This window comes from Melospiza melodia, chromosome 1 (assembly GCF_035770615.1).
Source record: "Melospiza melodia melodia isolate bMelMel2 chromosome 1, bMelMel2.pri, whole genome shotgun sequence".
NCBI classification, from domain to species: Eukaryota; Metazoa; Chordata; class Aves; order Passeriformes; family Passerellidae; genus Melospiza; species Melospiza melodia.
In genome coordinates, this window is record NC_086194.1 from 173,356,373 (window position 1) to 173,377,933 (window position 21,561).

Here is a 21,561-nt window from a genome sequence, read left to right on the forward strand (position 1 = left end):
GTTTTTCATGGAAAAGCAGGGGGACTTTGTGGAGAAGTGGGGTATTTATGGAATTTGGGACAGACTGGGGTGAACTGGGACAGACTGGGAGGCACTGGGACAGACCAGGACAGACTGGGATGAACTGGGACAGACTGGGAGGCACTGGGACAGACCAGGACAGACTGGGACAGACCAGGACAGACTGGGACAGACCAGGACAGACTGGGATTGAGATTGGGACTGACTGGAACAGACTGGGACGGACTGGGATGCACTGGGGCAGACTGGGATGAACTGGGACAAACAGGGACAGACCAGGACAGACTGGGACGGACTGGGATGGACTGGGACAGACGAGGAGGGACTGGGACAGACAGGGACGGACTGGGATGAACGGGGACAGACCAGGACAGACAGGGACAGACTGGGATGAACTGGGACAGACTGGGATGAACTGGGACAGACTGGGATGAACTGGGACAGACTGGGATGGACTGGGACAGACTGGGATGAACTGGGACAGACTGGGATGAACTGGGACAGACTGGGATGAACCGGGACAGACTGGGATGGACTGGGACAGACTGGGAGGCATTGGGACAGACCAGGACAGACAGGGACAGACTGGGATGAACTGGGACAGACTGGGATGGACTGGGACAGCCCGGGCCGGCCCGGGCCAGGCCGGTCACGCCGGGGTTTTCCGGGATTTTCCGTCTCCGGCCGCAGGCGGGCGGGGGCAGCCGGGGAAGGTGAAACCCAACTCCAGCCCCATCCCAGCGCCAAAAACCTGGGAAAAGCGTTATCCCGGCTATCCCGGCTCCCCGCGGGGCTCCTGCGGCCCTTAAAGCCGCCTTTGTTTTGCCGGTAATCCCATCCCTGCTCCGGCCGTGCCCCCGGATCTGCCCGGGACAGCGCGGGTTTCACAGCTCCCGCCGGGAGCGCCGGGGCTGCTTTAGCCATCAGAGCCCCGTCCTCAGCCCGGTTTGCAGCCCTTCCCTGGATCATGATCCTGATTTTCCAACCATTCCCTGGATCCTGACCTTGCTTTTCCAGTTGTTCCCTGGATCCTGACCCCGATTTTCCAACCATTCCCTGGATCCCGACACAAAACCTGCTTTTCCAACCATTCCCTGGATCCTGACCCCAATTTTCCAATCATTCCCTGAATCCCGATCCTGCTTTTCCATCCATTCCCTGTATCCCGATCCTGCTTTTCCAACCATTCTCTGAATCCTGACCCTGCTTTTCCAATCATCACTGAATCCTGACCCTGATTTTCCAATTATTCCCTGGATCCCAACACAATTCCTGCTTTTCCAACCACTCCCTGAATCCTGATCCTGCTTTTCCAATCATTCTCTTAATCCTGACCTCAGTCTTCAAGTAATTTCCTGAATCCCAATCCCACTTTTCCAGTCATTCCCTGAATCCCAACACTAATCCTGCTTTTCCAACCATTCCCTGAATGCCTGAATCCTGACACCAATCCTGCTTTTCCAACCATTCCCTGAATCCTGACACCAATCCTGCTTTTCCAACCATTCCCTGAATCCTGACACCAATCCTGCTTTTCCAACCATTCCCTGAATCCCAACACCAATCCTGCTTTTCCAATCATTCTCTTAATCCTGACCCCACTCTTCAAGTAATTCCCTGAATCCTGATCCTGACCCTGCTTTTCCAATCATTCACTGAAGCCTGACCCTGCTTTTCCAGTCATTCCCTGAATCCCAAATCCCAACCCCAATTTTCCAACCATTCCCTGAATCCTGACACTAATCCTGCTTTTCCATCCATTCCCTGAATCCCGATCCTGCTTTTCCAGTCATTCTCTGAATCCTGACCCTGCTTTTCCAATCATCACTGAATCCTGACCCCGATTTTCCAATTATTCCCTGGATCCCGACGCAATTCCTGCTTTTCCAATCAAACCTGGATCCTGATCCTGCTTTTCTGACTGTTCCCTGAACCCTGACACAAACCCTGCTTTTCCAGTCATTCCCTGAATCCTCATACCACTTTTCCAATCATTGCATGAATTCTGATCCCATTTTTCCAATCATCCCTAAATCCTGATCCTGCTTTTCCAATCATTCCCTGAATCCCTGAATCCTGACCCCAATCCTGCTTTTCCAATCATTCCCTGAATCCTGACCTCACTTTTCCAGTCATTCCCTGAATCCCAACTCCTCTTTTCCAATCATTCCCTAAATCTCTGATTCCTGACCCCAATCCCATTTTTCCACTCATCCCTGAATTCTGTTCCTGCTTTTCCAATCATTCCCTGAATCCTGACCCCATTCTTCGAGTCATTCTCTGAATTCTGACACAAATTCTACTTTTCCAACCATTCCCTGAATCCTGACCCTGATTTTCCCGTCATTCCCTGAATCCTGACACAAATCCTGCTTTTCCAATGAAACCTGGATCCTGATCCTACTTTTCCAACCATTCCCTGAATCCTGACCCTGCTTTTCCAATCATTCCCTGAATCACAAATCCCAACCCCAATTTTCCAGTCATTCCCTGAATCCTAACCCAAATCCCAATCCCACTTTTCCAACCATTCCCTGAATCCTGACCCTGCTTTTCCAGTCATCCCTGAAAGTTATCCTGACATAAATCCCACTTTTCCAGTCATTCCCTGAATCCCAATCCCCCTGAGGCAGCCCTGGATTCCCTGGGAATTCCATCCCCAAATCCCAATTTTCCATGGGCAGCCATTCCCTGTTTCCCACCCCAATCCCCTCTGCAGCTCTCCCAGAAATCCCCTGGAAAAGGCTCTGGAATTCTCCTCTGCAATTTCCCTTTTCTTCCCAGAAATTGGGGCAGAACGAGGGAATTTGGGGCTCCTAGGAATGGGGAGGATTCTCCTCAATCCCAAAACTTGGGAATCCTGGGATGAGAGGGGAAAATCCGGGATAAGGGGGGTGGGAATGGGGTGGGATTCCCTGGGAATTCCCTCCTGGAAAGGGCAGGAATGCTGGCAATGGGGTGGGAATGGAGGGGATTTCAGGGATGATCCCATTCCCTGCTATTCCAGGGCTGGAGCAGCCCCGGATTCTCTGGGAATTCCATCCCAAAATGCCACTATTCCATGGGAAGCCATTCCCTGTTTCCCATCCCAATCCCCTCTGCAGCTGTCCCAGAAAAAACCCCTGGAAAAGGCTCTGTGATTCTCCTGGAATTCCCTGCTCCCCTTACCCATTCCCAGCTCATTCCCAAAGCTCTCTGGTGTCAGATCCAAATTCCAGCTGGGATCTGAGCGGGGCAGAACTCTCACCTTTCCCTGGTGTTCCACAGCCCCTTTTCCATGGATCCATACCTGCTCTGTTTCCTGGCTCCTCATCCCGAGGAATTTCCCGTTCCCATCCCAATCCCTTCCAGGCTGGGATTAACGATCTCCTTTCCTTCCCTGGCACAAAAAATCTCGGGAATTTCGTGCTGGGATTTCACTGAGCTGCTCTTTCCCGGTTTTCCAGGCCAAAGGGGCTCCTGGGAAGAGGAAAGCCTTGGAAGACGATTCCCCCTTGGAAGGGAAGCAGGATTTGGTTGTCCACGACGAGTACGAGGAGGACAGCTCGGATGAGGAGGTAGGGTCCCAAAAATTCATGGAATTTGCGGAATTTTATCTTGGATCTGAGATGGAACTGATGGATTTGGTGTGATGGAAGTGATGGATTCGGTGTCTGGGAGAAATGATGGATTTGGGAAAAGTCTGGAGCAGCTGTTGGAGCTCATCCCGGAGAAAATTGGGATTGAGGGGATCCAGGGTGGGATCTGCTCCCAGGGAATGGGACAGGACCCAAGGAATGGCCTCAGGTTGGGATTTTTGGGAATATTCCAAAAAATATTCCAGCCTTCCTGGGATCCCCATTCCCATCTGGAATTCCCATCCCTGTGGGTGTGGGATGTGGCCAGGCTGGAATTGCCATTCCCAGCTGGAATTCCTGGCTGGAATCCCATTCCCAGGATTTCCCATCCCTGTGGATGTGGGATGGGGACGTGGCTGGGCTGGGATCCCCATTCCCAGCTGGAATTCTGGGCTGGGATCCCCATTCCCAGCTGGAATTCCATGTTGGGATCCCCATTCCCAGCTGGAATTCTGGGCTGAGATCTCAATTCCCAGCTGGAATTCTGGGTTGGGATCTCAATTCCCAGCTGGAATTCCATGTTGGGATCCCCGTTCCCAGCTGGAATTCTGGGTTGGGATCCCCATTCCCAGCTGGAATTCTGGGCTGGGATCCCCATTCCCAGCTGGAATTCCATGTTGGGATCCCCATTCCCAGCTGGAATTCTGGGTTGGGATCTCAATTCCCAGCTGGAATTCCATGTTGGGATCCTCATTCCCAGCTGGAATTCTGGGCTGAGATCTCAATTCCCAGCTGGAATTCTGGGCTGGGATCCCCATTCCCAGCTGGAATTCCATGTTGGGATCCCCATTCCCAGCTGGAATTCCATGTTGGGATCCCCATTCCCAGCTGGAATTCTGGGCTGGGATCCCCATTCCCAGCTGGAATTCTGGGTTGGGATCCCCATTCCCAGCTGGAATTCCCATCCCTGTGGATGTGGGATGGAGAGAAGACCGAGGTTGGCCTTTTCCAATCTCTGCAATTCCCTGATTTCCGTCTCTGTGTCGGCTCTGGGGAGGGAGGGAATTTCGGGAACGCTGCGAATTCCATGTGGGATCACTCCCGACGCTCCTGCTCCAGAATTCCAGAGCTCCCTGAGCTTTCCCAGGGTTCCCAGCCTCGGAGAAACCTCGGGAAGAGCTCTGGAATGTCCGCAGGGCTGGGCCCTTCCCCGATCCCTGCTCAATCCATTACCGGCCCTGGCAATTCCCGGCGCTCCGGGGGCGGCCGGAGCCCGGAATTCTCCTGGAAAAGGCCCTGGGAGCCGCAGCCCCGAGCGGGACAGAACCTCGGAGAGGGGGAGAAATCCGGAATTACGGCTGGAAAAATGGCCTGGGAAGGGCTGGGATACACCGGGAATGGGATAATGGGGTCGGGGATGGGATAATGGGGTCGGGGATGGGATAATGGGGTCGGGGATGGGATAATGGGATCATGACGGCGCCGCCGAATTCCAGGGAGATCCCAAAACCCCCCAGGGAAATCCTGGAGATTTTTCCAGAGGCTCCTCCTGAGCCAAGGCTGCCTCCGGAGCCGGGTTCAATGGGATTTCTCTGGAATAACAATTCTGGGAATGTGAGGGAGAGCTCAGGAACGCATCCCCGGAGCTGCCAGAGGGGGGAGCGCTGATCCCGGCCCTGAGCCGTTCCAGAGCCTTTGTTCCCAAAAAAACCCTGGAAAAACTCGGGAAAACTCCAGGATTTGCCTTTGGTTCTCCTTATCCTGGAATTTCGGGAATGGCTCCATCGTATCCGGATCCTAAATAATTCCTGACCCTGCCCTAAGGAAAGTTTTCCCTGGATTTCACCTTGTGAACACAGGGATTAACCAAGGGAGGGAATTTTGGGAATTGTGCTCAGATAAAGTTTTTTATTCAGGAACACCAGAGAAATTAGGCAGTAAAATGTGAGCGGTTTTTCCTGGATTTCAGTAAAATTGTGGAAATTATGGGATGTCAGAATCCTCACAATCCTTTGGAGGTGAGGGGAGGGCCTCAGGCAGTACCTTGGAGGGGGGGTTAGGTGGGATTTTTGGGAATATTCCCCCTGGAAAGGTCTGCCTAGGGTTTTGGGGTTCCATGGTTTCTAGGATTCCATGGTTTGGGATTCCATCGTTTATAGGATACCATGGTTTGGGATTCCATGTCTTATAGGATTCCATGGTTTTGGGATTCCATGGTTTTGGGATTCCATGGTTCATAGGATTCCGTGGTTTTGGGATTCCATGGTTTTGGGATTCCATGGTTCATAGGATTCCATGGTTTATAGGATTCCATGGTTTATAGAATTCCATGGTTTGGGATTCCATGGTTAATAGGATTCCATGGTTTTGGGATTCCATGGTTTTGGGATTCCATGGTTCATAGGATTCCGTGGTTTTGGGATTCCATGGTTTTGGGATTCCATGGTTTGGGATTCCATGGTTTATAGGATTCCATGGTTCATAGGATTCCATGGTTTGGGATTCCATGGTTCATAGGATTCCATGGTTTGGGATTCCATGGTTCATAGGATTCCATGGTTTGAGATTCCATGGTTTATATGATTCCATGGTTTGGGATTCCATGGTTTCTAGGATTCCATGGTTTATAGGATTCCATGGTTTCTAGGATTCCATGGTTTGGGATTCCATGGTTTATAGGATTCCATGGTTTATAGGATTCCATGATTTATAGGAATCCATGGTTTTGGGATTCGATGGTTTGGGATTCCATGGTTTATAGGATTCCATGGTTTGGGATTCCATGGTTTGGGATTCCATGGTTTGGGATTCCGTGGTTTATAGGATTCCATGGTTTATAGGATTCCATGGTTTGGGATTCCACGGTTTCTAGGATTCCATGGTTTATAGGATTCCATGGTTTCTAGGATTCCATGGTTCATAGGATTCCATGGATTATAGGATTCCATGGTTTATAGGATACCATGGTTTGGGATTCCGTGGTTTTGGGATTCCATGGTTTCTAGGATTCCATGGTTTCTAGGATTCCATGGTTTGGGATTCCATGGTTTGGGATTCCATGGTTTGGGATTCCATGGTTTATAGGATTCCATGGTTTCAGGATTCCATGGTTTGGGATTCCATGGTTTATAGGATTCCATGGTTTTGGGATTCCATGGTTTGGGATTCCATGGTTTGGGATTCCTTGGTTCATAGGGTTCCATGGTTTGGGATTCCATGGATTATAGGATTCCTTGGTTTATAGGATTCCATGGTTTGGGATTCCATGGTTTCTAGGATTCCATGGTTTATAGGATTCCATGGTTTGGGATTCCATGGCTTGGGATTCCTTGGTTTATAGGATTCCATGGTTTATAGGATTCCATGGTTTGGGATTCCATGATTTGGGATTCCATGGTTTATAGGATTACGTGGTTTTGGGATTCCATGGTTTATAGGATTCCATGGTTTGGGATTCCATGGTTTATAGGATTCCATGGTTTATAGGATTCCATGGTTTCTAGGATTCCATGGTTCATAGGATTCCATGGTTTGGGATTCCATGGTTTTGGGATTCCTTGGTTTATAGGATTCCATGGTTTATAGGATTCCATGGTTTGGGATTCCATGATTTGGGATTCCATGGTTTATAGGATTACGTGGTTTTGGGATTCCATGGTTTATAGGATTCCATGGTTTGGGATTCCATGGTTTGGGATTCCGTGGTTTCTAGGATTCCATGGTTTATAGGATTCCATGGTTTATAGGATTCCATGGTTTGGGATTCCATGGTTTCGGGATTCCATGGTTTCGGGATTCCATGGTTTATAGGCTTCCAGTGAAGTCCCAATTCCCAACCCATCCGTGTTTGCCCCGCCGGATTTCCCAGGGCTGCATTTGGGATCAGTCCCGGAGCCCTTGGGGCACGCAGGGATCCGCAGCAGGAGCTGGGATTGCTGGAAAATGGGAATTTCAGGCGATCCCAGAGCCTTTTCCAGGGGTTTTTCTGGGAGAGCTGAGGAGGGATCTGGTGTAAAAGCTGAAGGGATGAAAAACAGGGAATGGCTTCCTATGGAATATTGGGATTTTTGGGGTGGAATTCTCAGAGAGTCTGGGGCTGCTCCATGCCTGGAGCATCCCGGGATAGCAGGAGCTGCCCCACGGGATTGGAGGGATGGGAAACAGCGAATGGTTTCCTATGGAACATTGGGATGTTGGGCTGGGTTTTGGGCTCTGGGGTGCTGGGATGGAATTCCCGGGTGATCCCCATCCGGACCGGGCTGGGATCCCGGATCCGCTCCCGGAATTCCCTGCGTCCCGAGGCGGTCTGCGCTTCCCCGGCACCTGCAGTCGCGGCCGGCAGCAGCAGCCGGTCTGGAGAAGCTGGAGCGGCTCCGCAGCGGCCCCCGGGAGCGCTTTCCCCGGGAATTGCCCCCGCGCTCCGCACGGATCCGTCCTGGCCCCGCTCCCGCCGCGGCCGCCTGGCCCCGTGCCCGGGAAATGCAGCGGAGAAACGGCGGCGGCAGCGGCGGCGCTCCCGGCCCGGGCCCCGCGGGGGACACGGAGCGAGCCCGGCTCCCGGCAATGGCACCGGGCCAGTCCCGGCCCACAGGGCTGGGACAGAGACAGTCCCGGGTCACAGCGATGGCACCGGGCCAGTCCCGGGTCACAGCGATGGCCCAGAGCTGATCCCGGCTCCCGGGGCTGGCACGGATCCCAATCCCACTTCCCTGGGATGGCCCAGATCCCGATCTTGCTCCCGCTCTGACCCCGCTCCCGCTCCCAGTGCCCGGGGCTGGCACCGATCCCAATCCCGGTGCCCTGCTCTGACCCCGCTCCCGGTGCCCCGGGGCTGGCACCGATCCCAATCCCGGTGCCCTGCTCTGACCCCGCTCCCGGTGCCCCGGGGCAGGCACCGATCCCAATCCCGGCTCCCCCGCGGCTGGCACAGATCCCAATCCCGGCTCCGTGCTCTGACCCCGCTCCCGGTGCCCCGGGGCTGGCACAGATCCCGCTCCCGGTGCCCTGCTCTGACCTCGCTCCCGGTGCCCGGGGCTGGCACAGATCCCAATCCCGGTGCCCCAAGGATCCCGGTCCCGCTCCCTGCTCTGACCCCGCTCCTGCTCCCGGTGCCCCGGGGCTGGCCCAGATGCCAATTCCGGTGCCCCAAGGATCCCGGTCCCACTCCCTGCTCTGACCCCGCTGCCGGTGCCCCGGGGCTGGCCCAGATGCCAATCCCGGTGCCCCGGGGATCCCGATCCCGCTCCCTGCTCTGACCCCGCTGCCGGTGCTGCCGGTGCCCCGGGGCTGGCACAGATCCCGGTCCCGCTCCCTGCTCTGACCCCGCTGCCGGTGCCCCGGGGCTGGCCCAGATCCCAATCCCGGTGCCCCGGGGATCCCGGTCCCGCTCCCTGCTCTGCGCCCGCTCCCGGCGCTGCCGGAGCCGCGCTCCGGTCCCGTGCCGGCGCTGCGGCGGCATTCCCACTCCCATTCCCACTCCCATTCCCATTCCCATTCCCGGCCGGAGCGGAGATGGATGTGCCGGGGCTGCCGGCGGGAGGAAGCGGCCGGGGGCTCCGTTTCCTCCCGGAATGACAATTCCAGATGTCGGGATAATGGATGGATGGATGGAGGGATGGATGAGGGCTCGGCGGCGGCGCTTCCAAGGCCGTTCCCTCCTCCGCGGCCGCGCCGGGGGCCGGGGGGGGCCGGGGGCCGGGGGGAGGCTCCCGGCGGGATCGGGAGCTGCGAGCGCCGGAGCCGGCGGAGGAGCGGGAGGGGGAGAATTCCAGGGCAGTGAGCAGCGGGAATGTGCCGCTGGCAGCGCGGCTTTGCTTCCCGAGCCGCCGCAGCGAGCGTGGCCCGAGGGGCCCCCTCCCCTCCGCCCGTGCTGCGGAGCTGCCGGGCTGGCCCGGACGGGGAACGGGAGTGTGGGATAACGGGGATAATAATGGGAACGGGGCAGTGGGGATGGGATAGTGGGGGTGGGATAGTGGGAACGGGGGAGTGGGGATGGGATAATGGAGGTGGGGGAATGGGGTAATGGGAATGAGATAATGGGAACGGGGGAGTGGGGATGGGATAGTGGGGATGGGATAGCGGGGATGGGATAGTGGGAATGGCATAGTGGGAATGGGATAGTGGGGATGGGATAATGGGGATGGGATAGCGGGGATGGGATAGTGGGGGTGGGATAGTGGGGATGGGATAGCGGGGATGGGATAGTGGGGGTGGGATAGCGGGGATGGGATAGCGGGGATGGGATAGTGGGAATGGCATAGTGGGGATGGGATAATGGGGATGGGATAGCGGGGATGGGATAGCGGGGATGGGATAATGGGGATGGGATAGTGGGGATGGGATAGTGGGGATGGGATAATGGAGGTGGGGGAATGGGGTAATGGGAATGAGATAATGGGAACGGGGGAGTGGGGATGGGATAGTGGGGATGGGATAATGGGGATGGGATAGTGGGGATGGGATAGTGGGGGTGGGATAGTGGGGGTGGGATAGTGGGGATGGGATAGTGGGGATGGGATAGCGGGGATGGGATAGTGGGGATGGGATAGTGGGGGTGGGATAGCGGGGGTGGGATAGTGGGGGTGGGATAGTGGGGATGGGATAGTGGGGATGGGATAATGGGGATGGGATAGCGGGGATGGGATAGTGGGGATGGGATAGTGGGGATGGGATAGTGGGGGTGGGATAGTGGGGATGGGATAGCGGGGATGGGATAGTGGGGATGGGATAGTGGGGATGGGATAGTGGGGATGGGATAGCGGGGATGGGATAGTGGGGATGGGATAGTGGGGGTGGGATAGTGGGAATGGGATCATGGGAGTGGGATCATGGGAATGGGATAGTGGGAATGAGATAGTGGGAATGGGGAATAGGATAATGGGAATTGGATAATGGGAATGGGGTAATGGGAATGGGGAATACGATAATGGGAATAGGATAATGGGAATTGGATAATGGGATTGAGATAATGGGAGTGGGATCATGGGAATGGGATAGTGGGAATGGGATCGTGGGAGTGGGATAATGGGAATGGGACAATGGGAATGGGATAGTGGGAATGGGATAATGGGATTGATATAATGGGAATGGGATAATGGGAGTGGGATAATGGGAATGGGATAGTGGGAATGGGATAATGGGAATGGGATAGTGGGAATGGGATAATGGGATTGAGATAATGGGAATGGGATAGTGGGAATGGGATAATGGGATTGGGATAATGGGAGTGGGATAGTGGGAATGGGGTAATGGGATTGGGAATGAGAATGGGGACTGGGATTGGGAAGGGGATAGTGGGAATGGGGCACTGGGAATAGGAATGGGGGAATGGGAATGAGGTAACGGGAATGCGATAATGAGAATGGTAGTGGGATGATGGGATTGGAAATGGGGGATTGGGAATTGGGGAATGGGAATGGGGGATTGGGAATGGGAATGGAGGAATAGGATAATGGAAATGGGAATGGGATAATGGCAGTGGGGACTGGGATTGAGGAATGGGAATGAGATAATGGGACTGGGAATGAGGTAATGGGGATTGGAAATGGGGGAATGGGATTGGGAGTGGGGGATTGGGGATGGGGGATTGGGATTGAGATTGGGAATGAGAGCAGCTGGATGGGAATGGAGGACTGGGAATGAGAATGGGGCTGGGTCAGCTGGACGGGAATGGGAATGGGAATGGGAGCAGCTGGATGGGAATGGGATTGAGAGCAGCTGGATGGGAATGGAGGACTGGGAATGAGAATGGGGCTGGGTCAGCTGGACAGGACTGGGAATGAGAATGGGGCTGGGTCAGCTGGACAGGAATGGGAATGGGAATGGGAATGGGAGCAGCTGGATGGGGGTGGAGGATTGGCAATGAGGGACTGGGAGAGGGGCTGGGGATTGGGAGTGTGACTGGGAGCAGCTGCTCGGGATTTGGGAATGGGGCTGGGGTCAGGAATGGGTTAAGGACAGGAATGGGGGTGGGAATCCATGGGTTTAGCTCCAAAACCAGGGAATGGTTTGTGAGGGAACAGCCTGGGGTGCCCAAATTCCAGCCTCAGTTCTCCCAAATTCCACATCCTGTTTTCCCAGCTTCCAGCCTCAGTTTCCCAACTTTCAACACTGATTCTTCTCAAATTCCAGCTCCATTTTTCCCAAATTCCAGCTCCATTTTCCCCACATTTCAGCCCCACTTTCCCAGATTTCAGCCCCTTTTTTGCCATCTTCCAGCGCCATTTTCCCCTATTTCAGCCCCAGTTCTCCCAACTTCCAGTCCCAGTTCTCCCACTTTCCACCTCCAGTTTTCCCAACTTTCAGCAACGATTCTCCCAAATTCCAGCTCCACTTTCCCAATTTCCAGTCCCACTTTCCCAACTTCCACCTCTGATTCTCCCAACTTCCAGCCCCATTTTCCCTACATTTCACCCCCAGTTTTCCCAGTTTCCAGCCCCAGTTTTCCCAGTTTTCAGCCCCGTTTTTTGCACATTCCAGCCCCATTTCCACCAATATCCATCCCCATTTTTCCCAAATTCTAGCCCCATTTTTCCCAATTTCCAGCTCCATTTCCCCACTTTCCATCCCCATCTTCCCCCCTTTCCCATCCATTCCCACCCGGCACAATCCCAATTTCCCCTCCATCCCAAGGATCCCCCGATCCCATCTCAGATTTTTGGCTCAGGGATGGATGTCCCACCCCCCTGCTCTGCCTTTCCTTGGAAAACGCCCTGGAATTCCCAAAACCCCCTGGAATTCCCAAACCCCACTGGAAAAACCCCCTGGAATTCAGAAACACCCCTGGAAAAACCCCCTGGAATTCCCAAAACCCCCTGGAATTCCCAAAACCCCCTGGAATTCCGAAAACCCCTTGGAATTCTGAAAACCCCTTGGAAAAACCCCCTGGAATTCCGAAAATCCCCTGGAATTCCCAAACCCCCCTGGAAAAACCCCCTGGAATTCCGAAACCCTCCTGGAATTCCGAAAACCCCCTGGAATTCCGAAAACCCCCTGGAATTCCGAAACCCCCCGGCATTCCTTGGCCGTGCCCTCCCCGATCCCGAGTTCCCGAGGGCTCCGGGGCTCTCCCGCTGCCGGCCGGTTTCGGGGCCGGCTCTGATCCGGGATTTCCAGCAGCTCGCTGTTGTTGTTCCCATTATTGTCCCGCCGGTGTTTCCGTGTCAGACGATCCCGATCCCGAACCCTCCCTCTCGGGATCCCATCCCGGCCTTTTCCAGCTTTTCCGGCTTTTCCAGCTTTTCCGGCTTTTCCGGCTTTTCCAGCCTCTCCCCGCGCTCCCTTCGCATCCTGCGGCTCCTGTGGCTTCCCGGCCTCTTCCGACGGCTCCCGTCCCGAATTTCCACACTAATCCCGGCTTTCCTCCTCCCTGCATCCATAAATTCCCTCCAGGCCGTTCCTTTTCCCCATTTTCCATTGTTTCAGTTCCTGCTTTTCCACACAAATCCCGATTTTCCATCATTTCAGATTCTCCTTTTCCCCATTTTCCATCATTTCAGATCCTGCTTTCCCACACAAATCCCGATTTTCCATCATTTCAGATCCCCCTTTTCCCTGTTTTCCATCATTTCAGATCCCCCTTTTCCCTGTTTTCCATCATTTCAGATCCTGCTTTCCCACACAAATCCTGATTTTCCATCATTACAGATCCTCCTTTTCCCCATTTTCCATTGTTTCAGTTCCTGCTTTCCCACACAAATCCCGATTTTCCATCATTTCAGATCCAACTTTTCCCCGTTTTCCATCATTTCAGATCCTGCTTTCCCACACAAATCCCAATTTTCCATCATTTCAGATCCCCCTTTTCCCTGTTTTCCATCAGTTCAGATTCTCCTTCTCCCTGTTTTCCATCATTTCAAATGCTCCTTTTCCCCATTTTCCATAATTTCAGATCCTGCTTTTCCACACAAATCCTGATTTTCCATCATTTCAGATCCTGCTTTTCCCCGTTTTCCATAATTTCAGATCCTGCTTTTCCACACAAATCCTGATTTTCCATCATTTCAGATCCTGCTTTTCCCCGTTTTCCATAATTTCAGATCCTGCTTTTCCACACAAATCCCAATTTTCCATCATTTCAGATCCAACTTTTCCCTGTTTTCCATCATTTCAGATTCTCCTTTTCCCCATTTTCCATCGTTTCAGATCCTGCTTTTCCACACAAATCCCGATTTTCCATCGTTTCAGATCCAACTTTACCCTGTTTTCCATCATTTCAGATCCTGCTTTAAAACACAAATCCCGATTTTCCATCATTTCAGATCCAACTTTTCCACACAAATCCTGATTTTCCATCATTTCAGACCCTGCTTTTCCCTGTTTTCCATCATTTCAGATCCTGCTTTTTCCACATAAATCCCGATTTTCCACCTCTCTCCATCCACCAATTCCCTCCAGGTCCCTTTTCCCTTTTTTTCCATAATTTTTATTCCCTTCCCAGCAGGGAGAATTCCCAGCAGGATTCCCCAGTCCAGGGCACATCCACTGAGGGTTTTCCTGGAATTTTCATCCTTTGGAAAAGCAGGAAAACCCCCTGGGAATGTGGAGACCTTCCCCTTTTCCACGGATGAACCTCCAGAATTCCCAGAATGGGGAATTTTGGGGTTTTATCTGGAATTCCATGGGAGTTTTCCAGACTTTTCCCACCAGGAAAAACGCATTTCCCACCTGTGGGATAAATCCATGGATGTTTATAAATCCGGATAATTCCATGGACATGGAAATGGGAAAGGGCAATTCCTAAATAATGGGAAGGGAGGGGTTGGGATAAAAGGGAAATTTGGGGAATGTGCAGGAGGAGAAGCACAGGGAAGGATGGACAGGGGAAATTGGGGCTGGAATTTGGGAAAAGTGGGGCTGGAATTTAGGAAAAATGGGGCTGGAGTTTGGAAAAAGTAGGGCTGGAATTTAGGAAAAGTGGGGCTGGAAGTCGGAAGAACCAAGGCTGGAAATTGGGAAAATGAGGCTGGAATTTGGAAAAAGTCGAGCTGAAAGTTGGGAGAACGGGGCTAGAATTTGGGAAAACCAGGTCTGGGATTTGGGAGAATGGGGCTGGAAAATTGAGAAAACTGAGGCTGGAATTTGGGAAAATTTGAGCTGAAAGTTGGGAAAATCAAGGCTGAAAAGTGGGATAAAAGGGCTGGAATTTTGGGAAGACCAGTGCTGGAATTTGGGAAAACTGAGGCTGACATTTGGGAGAATGGGGCTGGAAAATTGGGAAAACTGAGGCTGGAATTTGGGAAAGCAGGGGCTTGACACTGGGAGAAGTGGGGCTGAAATTTGGGAAGAATGGGGCAGGAATTGGGAAAACCAAGGCTGCGAAGTGGGATAAAAGGGCTGGAATTTTGGGAAAACCAAGGCTGGAATCTGGGGGAAAGGGGCTGAAATTTGGGAAAAACTGAGGCTGGAATTTGGGGAAAACCAAGGCTGGAATTTGGAGAACTGATGCTGGAATTTGGGAGAATGGGGCTGGAAAATTGGGAAAACTGAGGCTGGAAATTGGGAAAACTGAGGCTGGAATTTGGGAGAATGGGGCTGGAATTTGGCAGAAGTGGGGTGGAAAATTAGGGAAAACCAAGGCTGAAAAGTGGGATAAAAGGGCTGGAATTTGGGAAAACTGGGCTGAAATTTGAGGGAACTGGGTCTGGAAATTTGGGCAAACCAAGGCTGGAGATTTGGGGGTAAAGGAGCTGGAAATAGGGATAAAAAAGGCTGGAATTCTGGAAAACCAAGACAGAAAAGTGGGATAAAAGGGCTGGAATTTGGTAAGAAATGGGGCTGAAATTTGGGGGGAAAGATGGGAAAACTGAGGCTGGAATTTGGGTTAACCAAGGCTGGAATTTGGGAAAACGGAGGCTGGGAGATGGAAAATTTGGATAATCCCGGGATCAGCCACCCCACAAAGGGTTAAAGGAGCCGGGATGGTCGGGATCCGCCCCACAAAGGGTTAAAGGGATCGGGCTTGGGCCGTTCCAGCCCCGCAAGGGTTAAATTCCCCAATTTCGGCAGGAAAGGGGTTAAATCCCCCAATTTGGGCAGGAAAGGGTTAAATTCCCCAATTTAAAGGGATCGGGCTTGGGCCGTTCCAGCCCGCAAGGGTTAAATTCCCCAATTTCGGCAGGAAAGGGGTTAAATCCCCCAATTTGGGCAGGAAAGGGTTAAATTCCCCATTTGGGCAGTGAAAGGGTTAAATTCCCCAATTTGGGCAGGAAAGGGTTAAATCCCCCAGTTAAATTCCCCAGTTTGGGCAGGAAAGGGTTAAATTCCCCAGTTTCAGCAGTGAAAGGGTTAAATTCCCCAGTTAAATTCCCCAATTTGGGCAGTGAAAGGGTTAAATTCCCCAGTTTGGGCAGCAAAGGGTTAAATTCCCAGTTTGGGCAGGAAAGGGTTAAATTCCCCAGTTAAATTCCCCCAATTTGGGCGGGGAAAGGGTTAAATTCCCCCATTTGGGCAGGAAAGGGTTAAATTCCCCCGTTTCGGCAGTGAAAGGGTTAAATTCCCCAGTTTGGGCAGGAAAGGGTTAAATTCACCAGTTAAATTCCCCAATTTGGGCGGGGAAAGGGTTAAATTCCCCCATTTGGGCAGGAAAGGGTTAAATTCCCCAGTTAAATTCCCAGTTTAGGCAGTGATAGGGTTAAATTCCCCATTTCGGCAGGGAAAGGGTTAAATTCCCCCGTTTGGGCAGGAAAGGGTTAAATTCCCCCATTTCGGCAGTGATGGGTTAAATTCCCCAGTTTGGGGCAGGAAAGGGTTAAATTCCCCAGTTTAGGCAGTGAAGGGGTTAAATTCCCCCATTTCGGCAGTGAAGGGGTTAAATTCCCCCGTTTGGGCAGGAAAGGGTTAAATTCCCCGGTTAAATTCCCCCGTTTGGGCAGGAAAAGCTTTTTCCGTGTGGAAGGAATGACATCACCCAAACATTGGAATGACCCGGAGCGAGCGGAAACTTTCCTCATTTTTTTATATTCTTACTTTTTTTAATATATTTTCCACCTTTTGTTAATATTCCTGCTTTTTTCTACTCCGGCTTTTTTTGTATTCCTGCTTTTTGTTATATTCCACCTTTTTTAAATTCCTGCTTTTTGTTATATTCTTGATTTTTTGAAATATTCCTCTTTTTTTTAATATTTCACCTTTCTTTGTATTCCTGCTTTTTTGTATTCCTTTTTGTCGTAGTCCTGCGTTTTTAATATTCCTGCTTTTTTAATATTTCTGCTTTCTTTGTATTCCTGCTTTGTCATTTTTTGCTTTTTTAATATTCCAACTTTTTTTTTATTCCTCTTTTTTTTATTCAACCTCTTTTAATTCCTGATTTTTTTATATACCTGCTTATTTTAATATTACTGTTTTTTTAAATATTCCTTTTTTAATATTCCTACTTCATTTTATTCCACCATTTTTATTTCTGCTTTTCTGTATTCATTCTTTTGTGTTATAGCCTGCTTTTTTATTATATTTCTGCTTTTTGTTCTATTTGTGCTTTTTTTGTTCTATTCCAGCTTTTCTGTATTCCTGCTTCTTTATATATTCTACCTTTTTTTTTTATTTTCCACCTTTTTTTAATTCCTGCTTTTTGTTATGTTTCTGCTTCTTTTCCTATTCCTCGGGTCTTTTTTATTCCTGTTTTTTAATATTCCTGCTTTTTCCATATTATTTCCTTTTTTGTATTCCTGCTCTTTTTCATACTCCTGGGTTTCTAAAATATTCCTGCTTTTTTTGCATTTCTTTAATTCCTGCTTTTTAAATATTTCTGGTATTTTTACTATTCCTGCTTTTTAAATATTTCTGGTTATTCTACTATTCCTGCTTTTTTTTATATTCATGCTTTTTTTATATTCCTGCTTTTATTTCATTTTCCTAGGGTTTTTTTTATATTCCTGTTTTTTCTGTATATTCTTGCTTTTTCCTATTTCTGCAGTTTTCTATATACCTGCTTTTTTTTATTCATGAGTTTTTTGACATTCTTACTTTTTGTTCTACTCCTGCTTTTTTTATATTCCTGCTTTTTTCGCTCCCACCTGGAAATTTTCCGCTCCGTGCTGCCGGCCGGGTTTGGAATGTCTTCCCAAAAGTTGCAGAGATCGAGGGGGGAGATTTATCACAAATTCTGCATCTGAAATTGGGGAATGGGGAGCTCCAGAGGGTTGGGATTGCCATTCCTCTTTCCATATTCCAAATTCCCCATTCCTCATTCCCATTCCCATCCCCATTCCATTCCATTCCCCATTCCATTCCATCCCCATTCCCATTCCCCATTCCCATTCCCCATTCCCATTCCCATTCCCATCCCCCATTCCCATTCCCCATTCCCATTCCCCATTCCCATTCCCATTCCCCATCCCCATTCCCATCCCCATTCCCATTCCCCATTCCCATTCCCATTCCCCATTCCCATTCCCCATTCCCATTCCCCATTCCCATTCCCCATTCCCATTCCCCATTCCCATTCCCATTCCCCATTCCCCATTCCATTCCCCATTCCCATCCCCATTCCCATTCCCCATTCCCCATTCCATTCCCATTCCCATTCCCCATTCCCATTCCCATTCCCATTCCCATTCCCATTCCCATTCCCCATTCCCCATTCCCATTCCCCATCCCCATTCCCCATTCCCCATTCCCATTCCCATTCCCATTCCCATTCCCATTCCCCATTCCCATTCCCCATTCCCATTCCCCATTCCCCATTCCCCATTCCCATTCCCATTCCCCATTCCCATTCCCCATTCCCCATTCCCATTCCCCATTCCCCATTCCCATTCCCCATTCCCATTCCCCATTCCCATTCCCCATTCCCATTCCCCCCATTCCCCATTCCCCATTCCATTCCCCATTCCCATTCCCCATTCCATTCCCCATCCCCATTCCCCATTCCCATTCCCATTCCCATTCCATCCCATCCCCATCCCCATCCCCATTCCCATTCCCCATTCCATTCCCATTCCATTCCCCATTCCCATTCCCATTCCCATTCTCCATCCCATTCCCCATTCCCCATTCCCCATTCCCATTCCATTCCCCATTCCCATTCCCCCATCCATTCCCATCCCCATTCCCCATTCCCATTCCCCATTCCCATTCCCCATTCCCATCCCATTCCATTCCCCATCCCCATTCCCATCCCATTCCCATTCCCCATTTCCCATTCCCCATTCCCCATTCCCCATTCCCCATTCCCCATTCCCATTCCCCATCCCCATTCCCCATTCCCCATCCCATTCCCCATTCCATCCCATCCCATTCCCCATTCCCATTCCCATTCCCATTCCCATTCCCATTCCCATTCCCCATTCCCCATTCCATTCCCCATTCCCATCCCCATTCCCATTCCCCATTCCATTCCCCATTCTCATTCCCATTCCCATCCCCTTTCCCATTCCCCATTCCCCATTCCCATTTCCCATTCCCATTCCCATTCCCCATTCCCATTCCCCATTCCCATTCCCATTCCCCATTCCCATTCCCATCCCCATTCCCCATTCCCATTCCCCATTCCCATTCCCCATTCCCCATTCCCATTCCCCATTCCCATTCCCATCCCCATTCCCCATTCCCATTCCCCATTCCCATTCCCCATTCCCATCCCCATTCCCATTCCCCATCCCCATTCCCTCCCCATTCCCATTCCCCATTCCCATTCCCCATTCCCCATTCCCATTCCCCATTCCCATCCCCATTCCCCATTCCCATTCCCCATTCCCATTCCCCATTCCCATTCCCCATTCCCCATTCCCCATTCCCATTCCATTCCCCATTCCCCATTCCCATTCCATTCCCCATTCCCATTCCCCATTCCCATTCCCCATTCCATTCCCCATCCCCATTCCCATTCCATTCCCCATTCCATTCCCCATTCCCATTCCCCATTCCCATTCCCCATTCCCATTCCCCATTCCCATTCCCCATTCCCATTCCCCATTCCCATCCCCCATTCCCTCCCCATTCCCATTCCCCATTCCCATTCCCATTCCCCATTCCCATTCCCCATTCCCATTCCCCATCCCCATTCCCATTCCCATTCCCATTCCCCATTCCCATTCCCATCCCCATTCCCATTCCCCATTCCCATTCCCCATTCCCATTCCCCATCCCCATTCCCATTCCCATTCCCCATTCCCATTCCCCATTCCCATTCCCCATTCCCATTCCCCATCCCCATCCATTCCCCATTCCCATTCCCCATTCCCATTCCCCATCCATTCCCATTCCCATTCCATTCCATTCCCATTCCCCATTCCCCATTCCCCATCCCCATTCCCCATTCCCATTCCCCATTCCCATTCCCCATTCCCCATTCCATTCCCCATTCCTCATTCCCATTCCCATTCCCATTCCCATTCCCCATTCCCATTCCCCATTCCCATCCCCCATTCCCATTCCCCATTCCCCATTCCCATTCCCCATTCCCCATTCCCATTCTCCATTCCCATTCCCCATTCCCATCCCCATTCCCATTCCCCATTCCCCATTCCCATTCCCCATTCCCATTCCCCATTCCCATTCCCCATTCCCATTTCCCATCCCCATTCCCCATTCCCATCCCCATTCCCATTCCCATTCCCATCCCATTCCCATTCCCCATTCCCATTCCCCATTCCCCATTCCCCATTCCCCATTCCCATTCCCATTCCCCATTCCCATTCCCCATTCCCATTCCCATTCCCCATTCCCATTCCCCATTCCCATTCCCCATTCCATTCCCATTCCCCATTCCCATTCCCCATTCCCCATTCCCATTCCCCATTCCCATTCCCCATCCCCATTCCCCATTCCCATTCCCATTCTCCATTCCCATTCCCCATTCCCATCCCATTCCCATTCCCATTCCCCATTCCCATTCCCCATTCCCATTCCCCATTCCCATTCCCCATTCCCCATTCCCATTCCATTCCCATTCCCATTCCCCATTCCCATCCCCATTCCCATTCCCCATTCCCCATTCCATTCCCCATTCCATTCCCCATTCCCATTCCCCATTCCATTCCCATTCCCCATTCCCATTCCCCATTCCCATTCCCCATTTCCATTCCCCATTCCCCATTCCCATTCCCCATTCCCATTCCCATTCCCATTCCCCATTCCCATTCCCCATTCCCCATTCCCATTCCCATTCCCCATTCCCATTCCCATTCCCATTCCCATTCCCATTCCCCATTCCCCATTCCATTCTCCATTCCCATTCCCCATTCCCATCCCCATTCCCATTCCCCCATTCCCCATTCCCCATTCCCATCCCCATTCCCCATTCCCCATTCCCATTCCCCATTCCCATTCCCCATTCCCATTCCCCATCCCCATTCCCCATTCCCATTCCCCATTCCCATTCCCCATTCCCATTCCCCATTCCCCATTCCCCATTCCCCATTCCCATTCCCCATTCCCATTCCCCATTCCCCATTCCCATTCCCCATTCCCATTCCCCATTCCCATTCCCATTCCCCATTCCCATTCCCCATTCCCATTCCCATTCCCATTCCCCATTCCCCATTCCCATTCCCCATCCCCATTCCCATTCCCCATTCCCATTCCCCATCCCCATTCCCCATTCCCATTCCCCATTCCCCATTCCCATTCCCCATTCCCCATTCCCATTCCCCATTCCCATTCCCCATCCCCATTCCCCATTCCCATTCCCATTCTCCATTCCCATTCCCCATTCCCATCCCCATTCCCATTCCCCATTCCCCATTCCCATTCCCCATTCCCATTCCCCATTCCATTCCCCATTCCCCATTCCCATTCCCATTCCCCATTCCCATTCCCCATTCCCATCCCCATTCCCATTCCCCATTCCCCATTCCCATTCCCCATTCCCATTCCCCATTCCCATTCCCCATTCCCATTCCCCATTCCCATTCCCCATTTCCATTCCCCATTCCCATTCCCATTCCCCATTCCCATTCCCCATTCCCATTCCCCATCTCCCATTCCCCATTCCCCATTCCATTCCCATTCCCCATTCCCATCCCCATTCCCATTCCCATTCCCC

At 51.7% G+C, this 21,561-nt stretch overlaps 1 protein-coding gene across 1 annotated transcript in view; it reads left to right on the forward strand.

The window, feature by feature from the left end:
• Positions 1 to 21,561, forward strand: part of LOC134428579 (ribosome biogenesis protein BOP1-like) — a 90,035-nt gene that overhangs the window by 7,476 nt on the left and 60,998 nt on the right. The window contains exon 3 of the mRNA XM_063175398.1: positions 3,468 to 3,578. Coding sequence (XP_063031468.1) covers positions 3,468 to 3,578 — 111 coding nt within the window. The remainder of the gene's footprint in view (positions 1 to 3,467; positions 3,579 to 21,561) is intronic.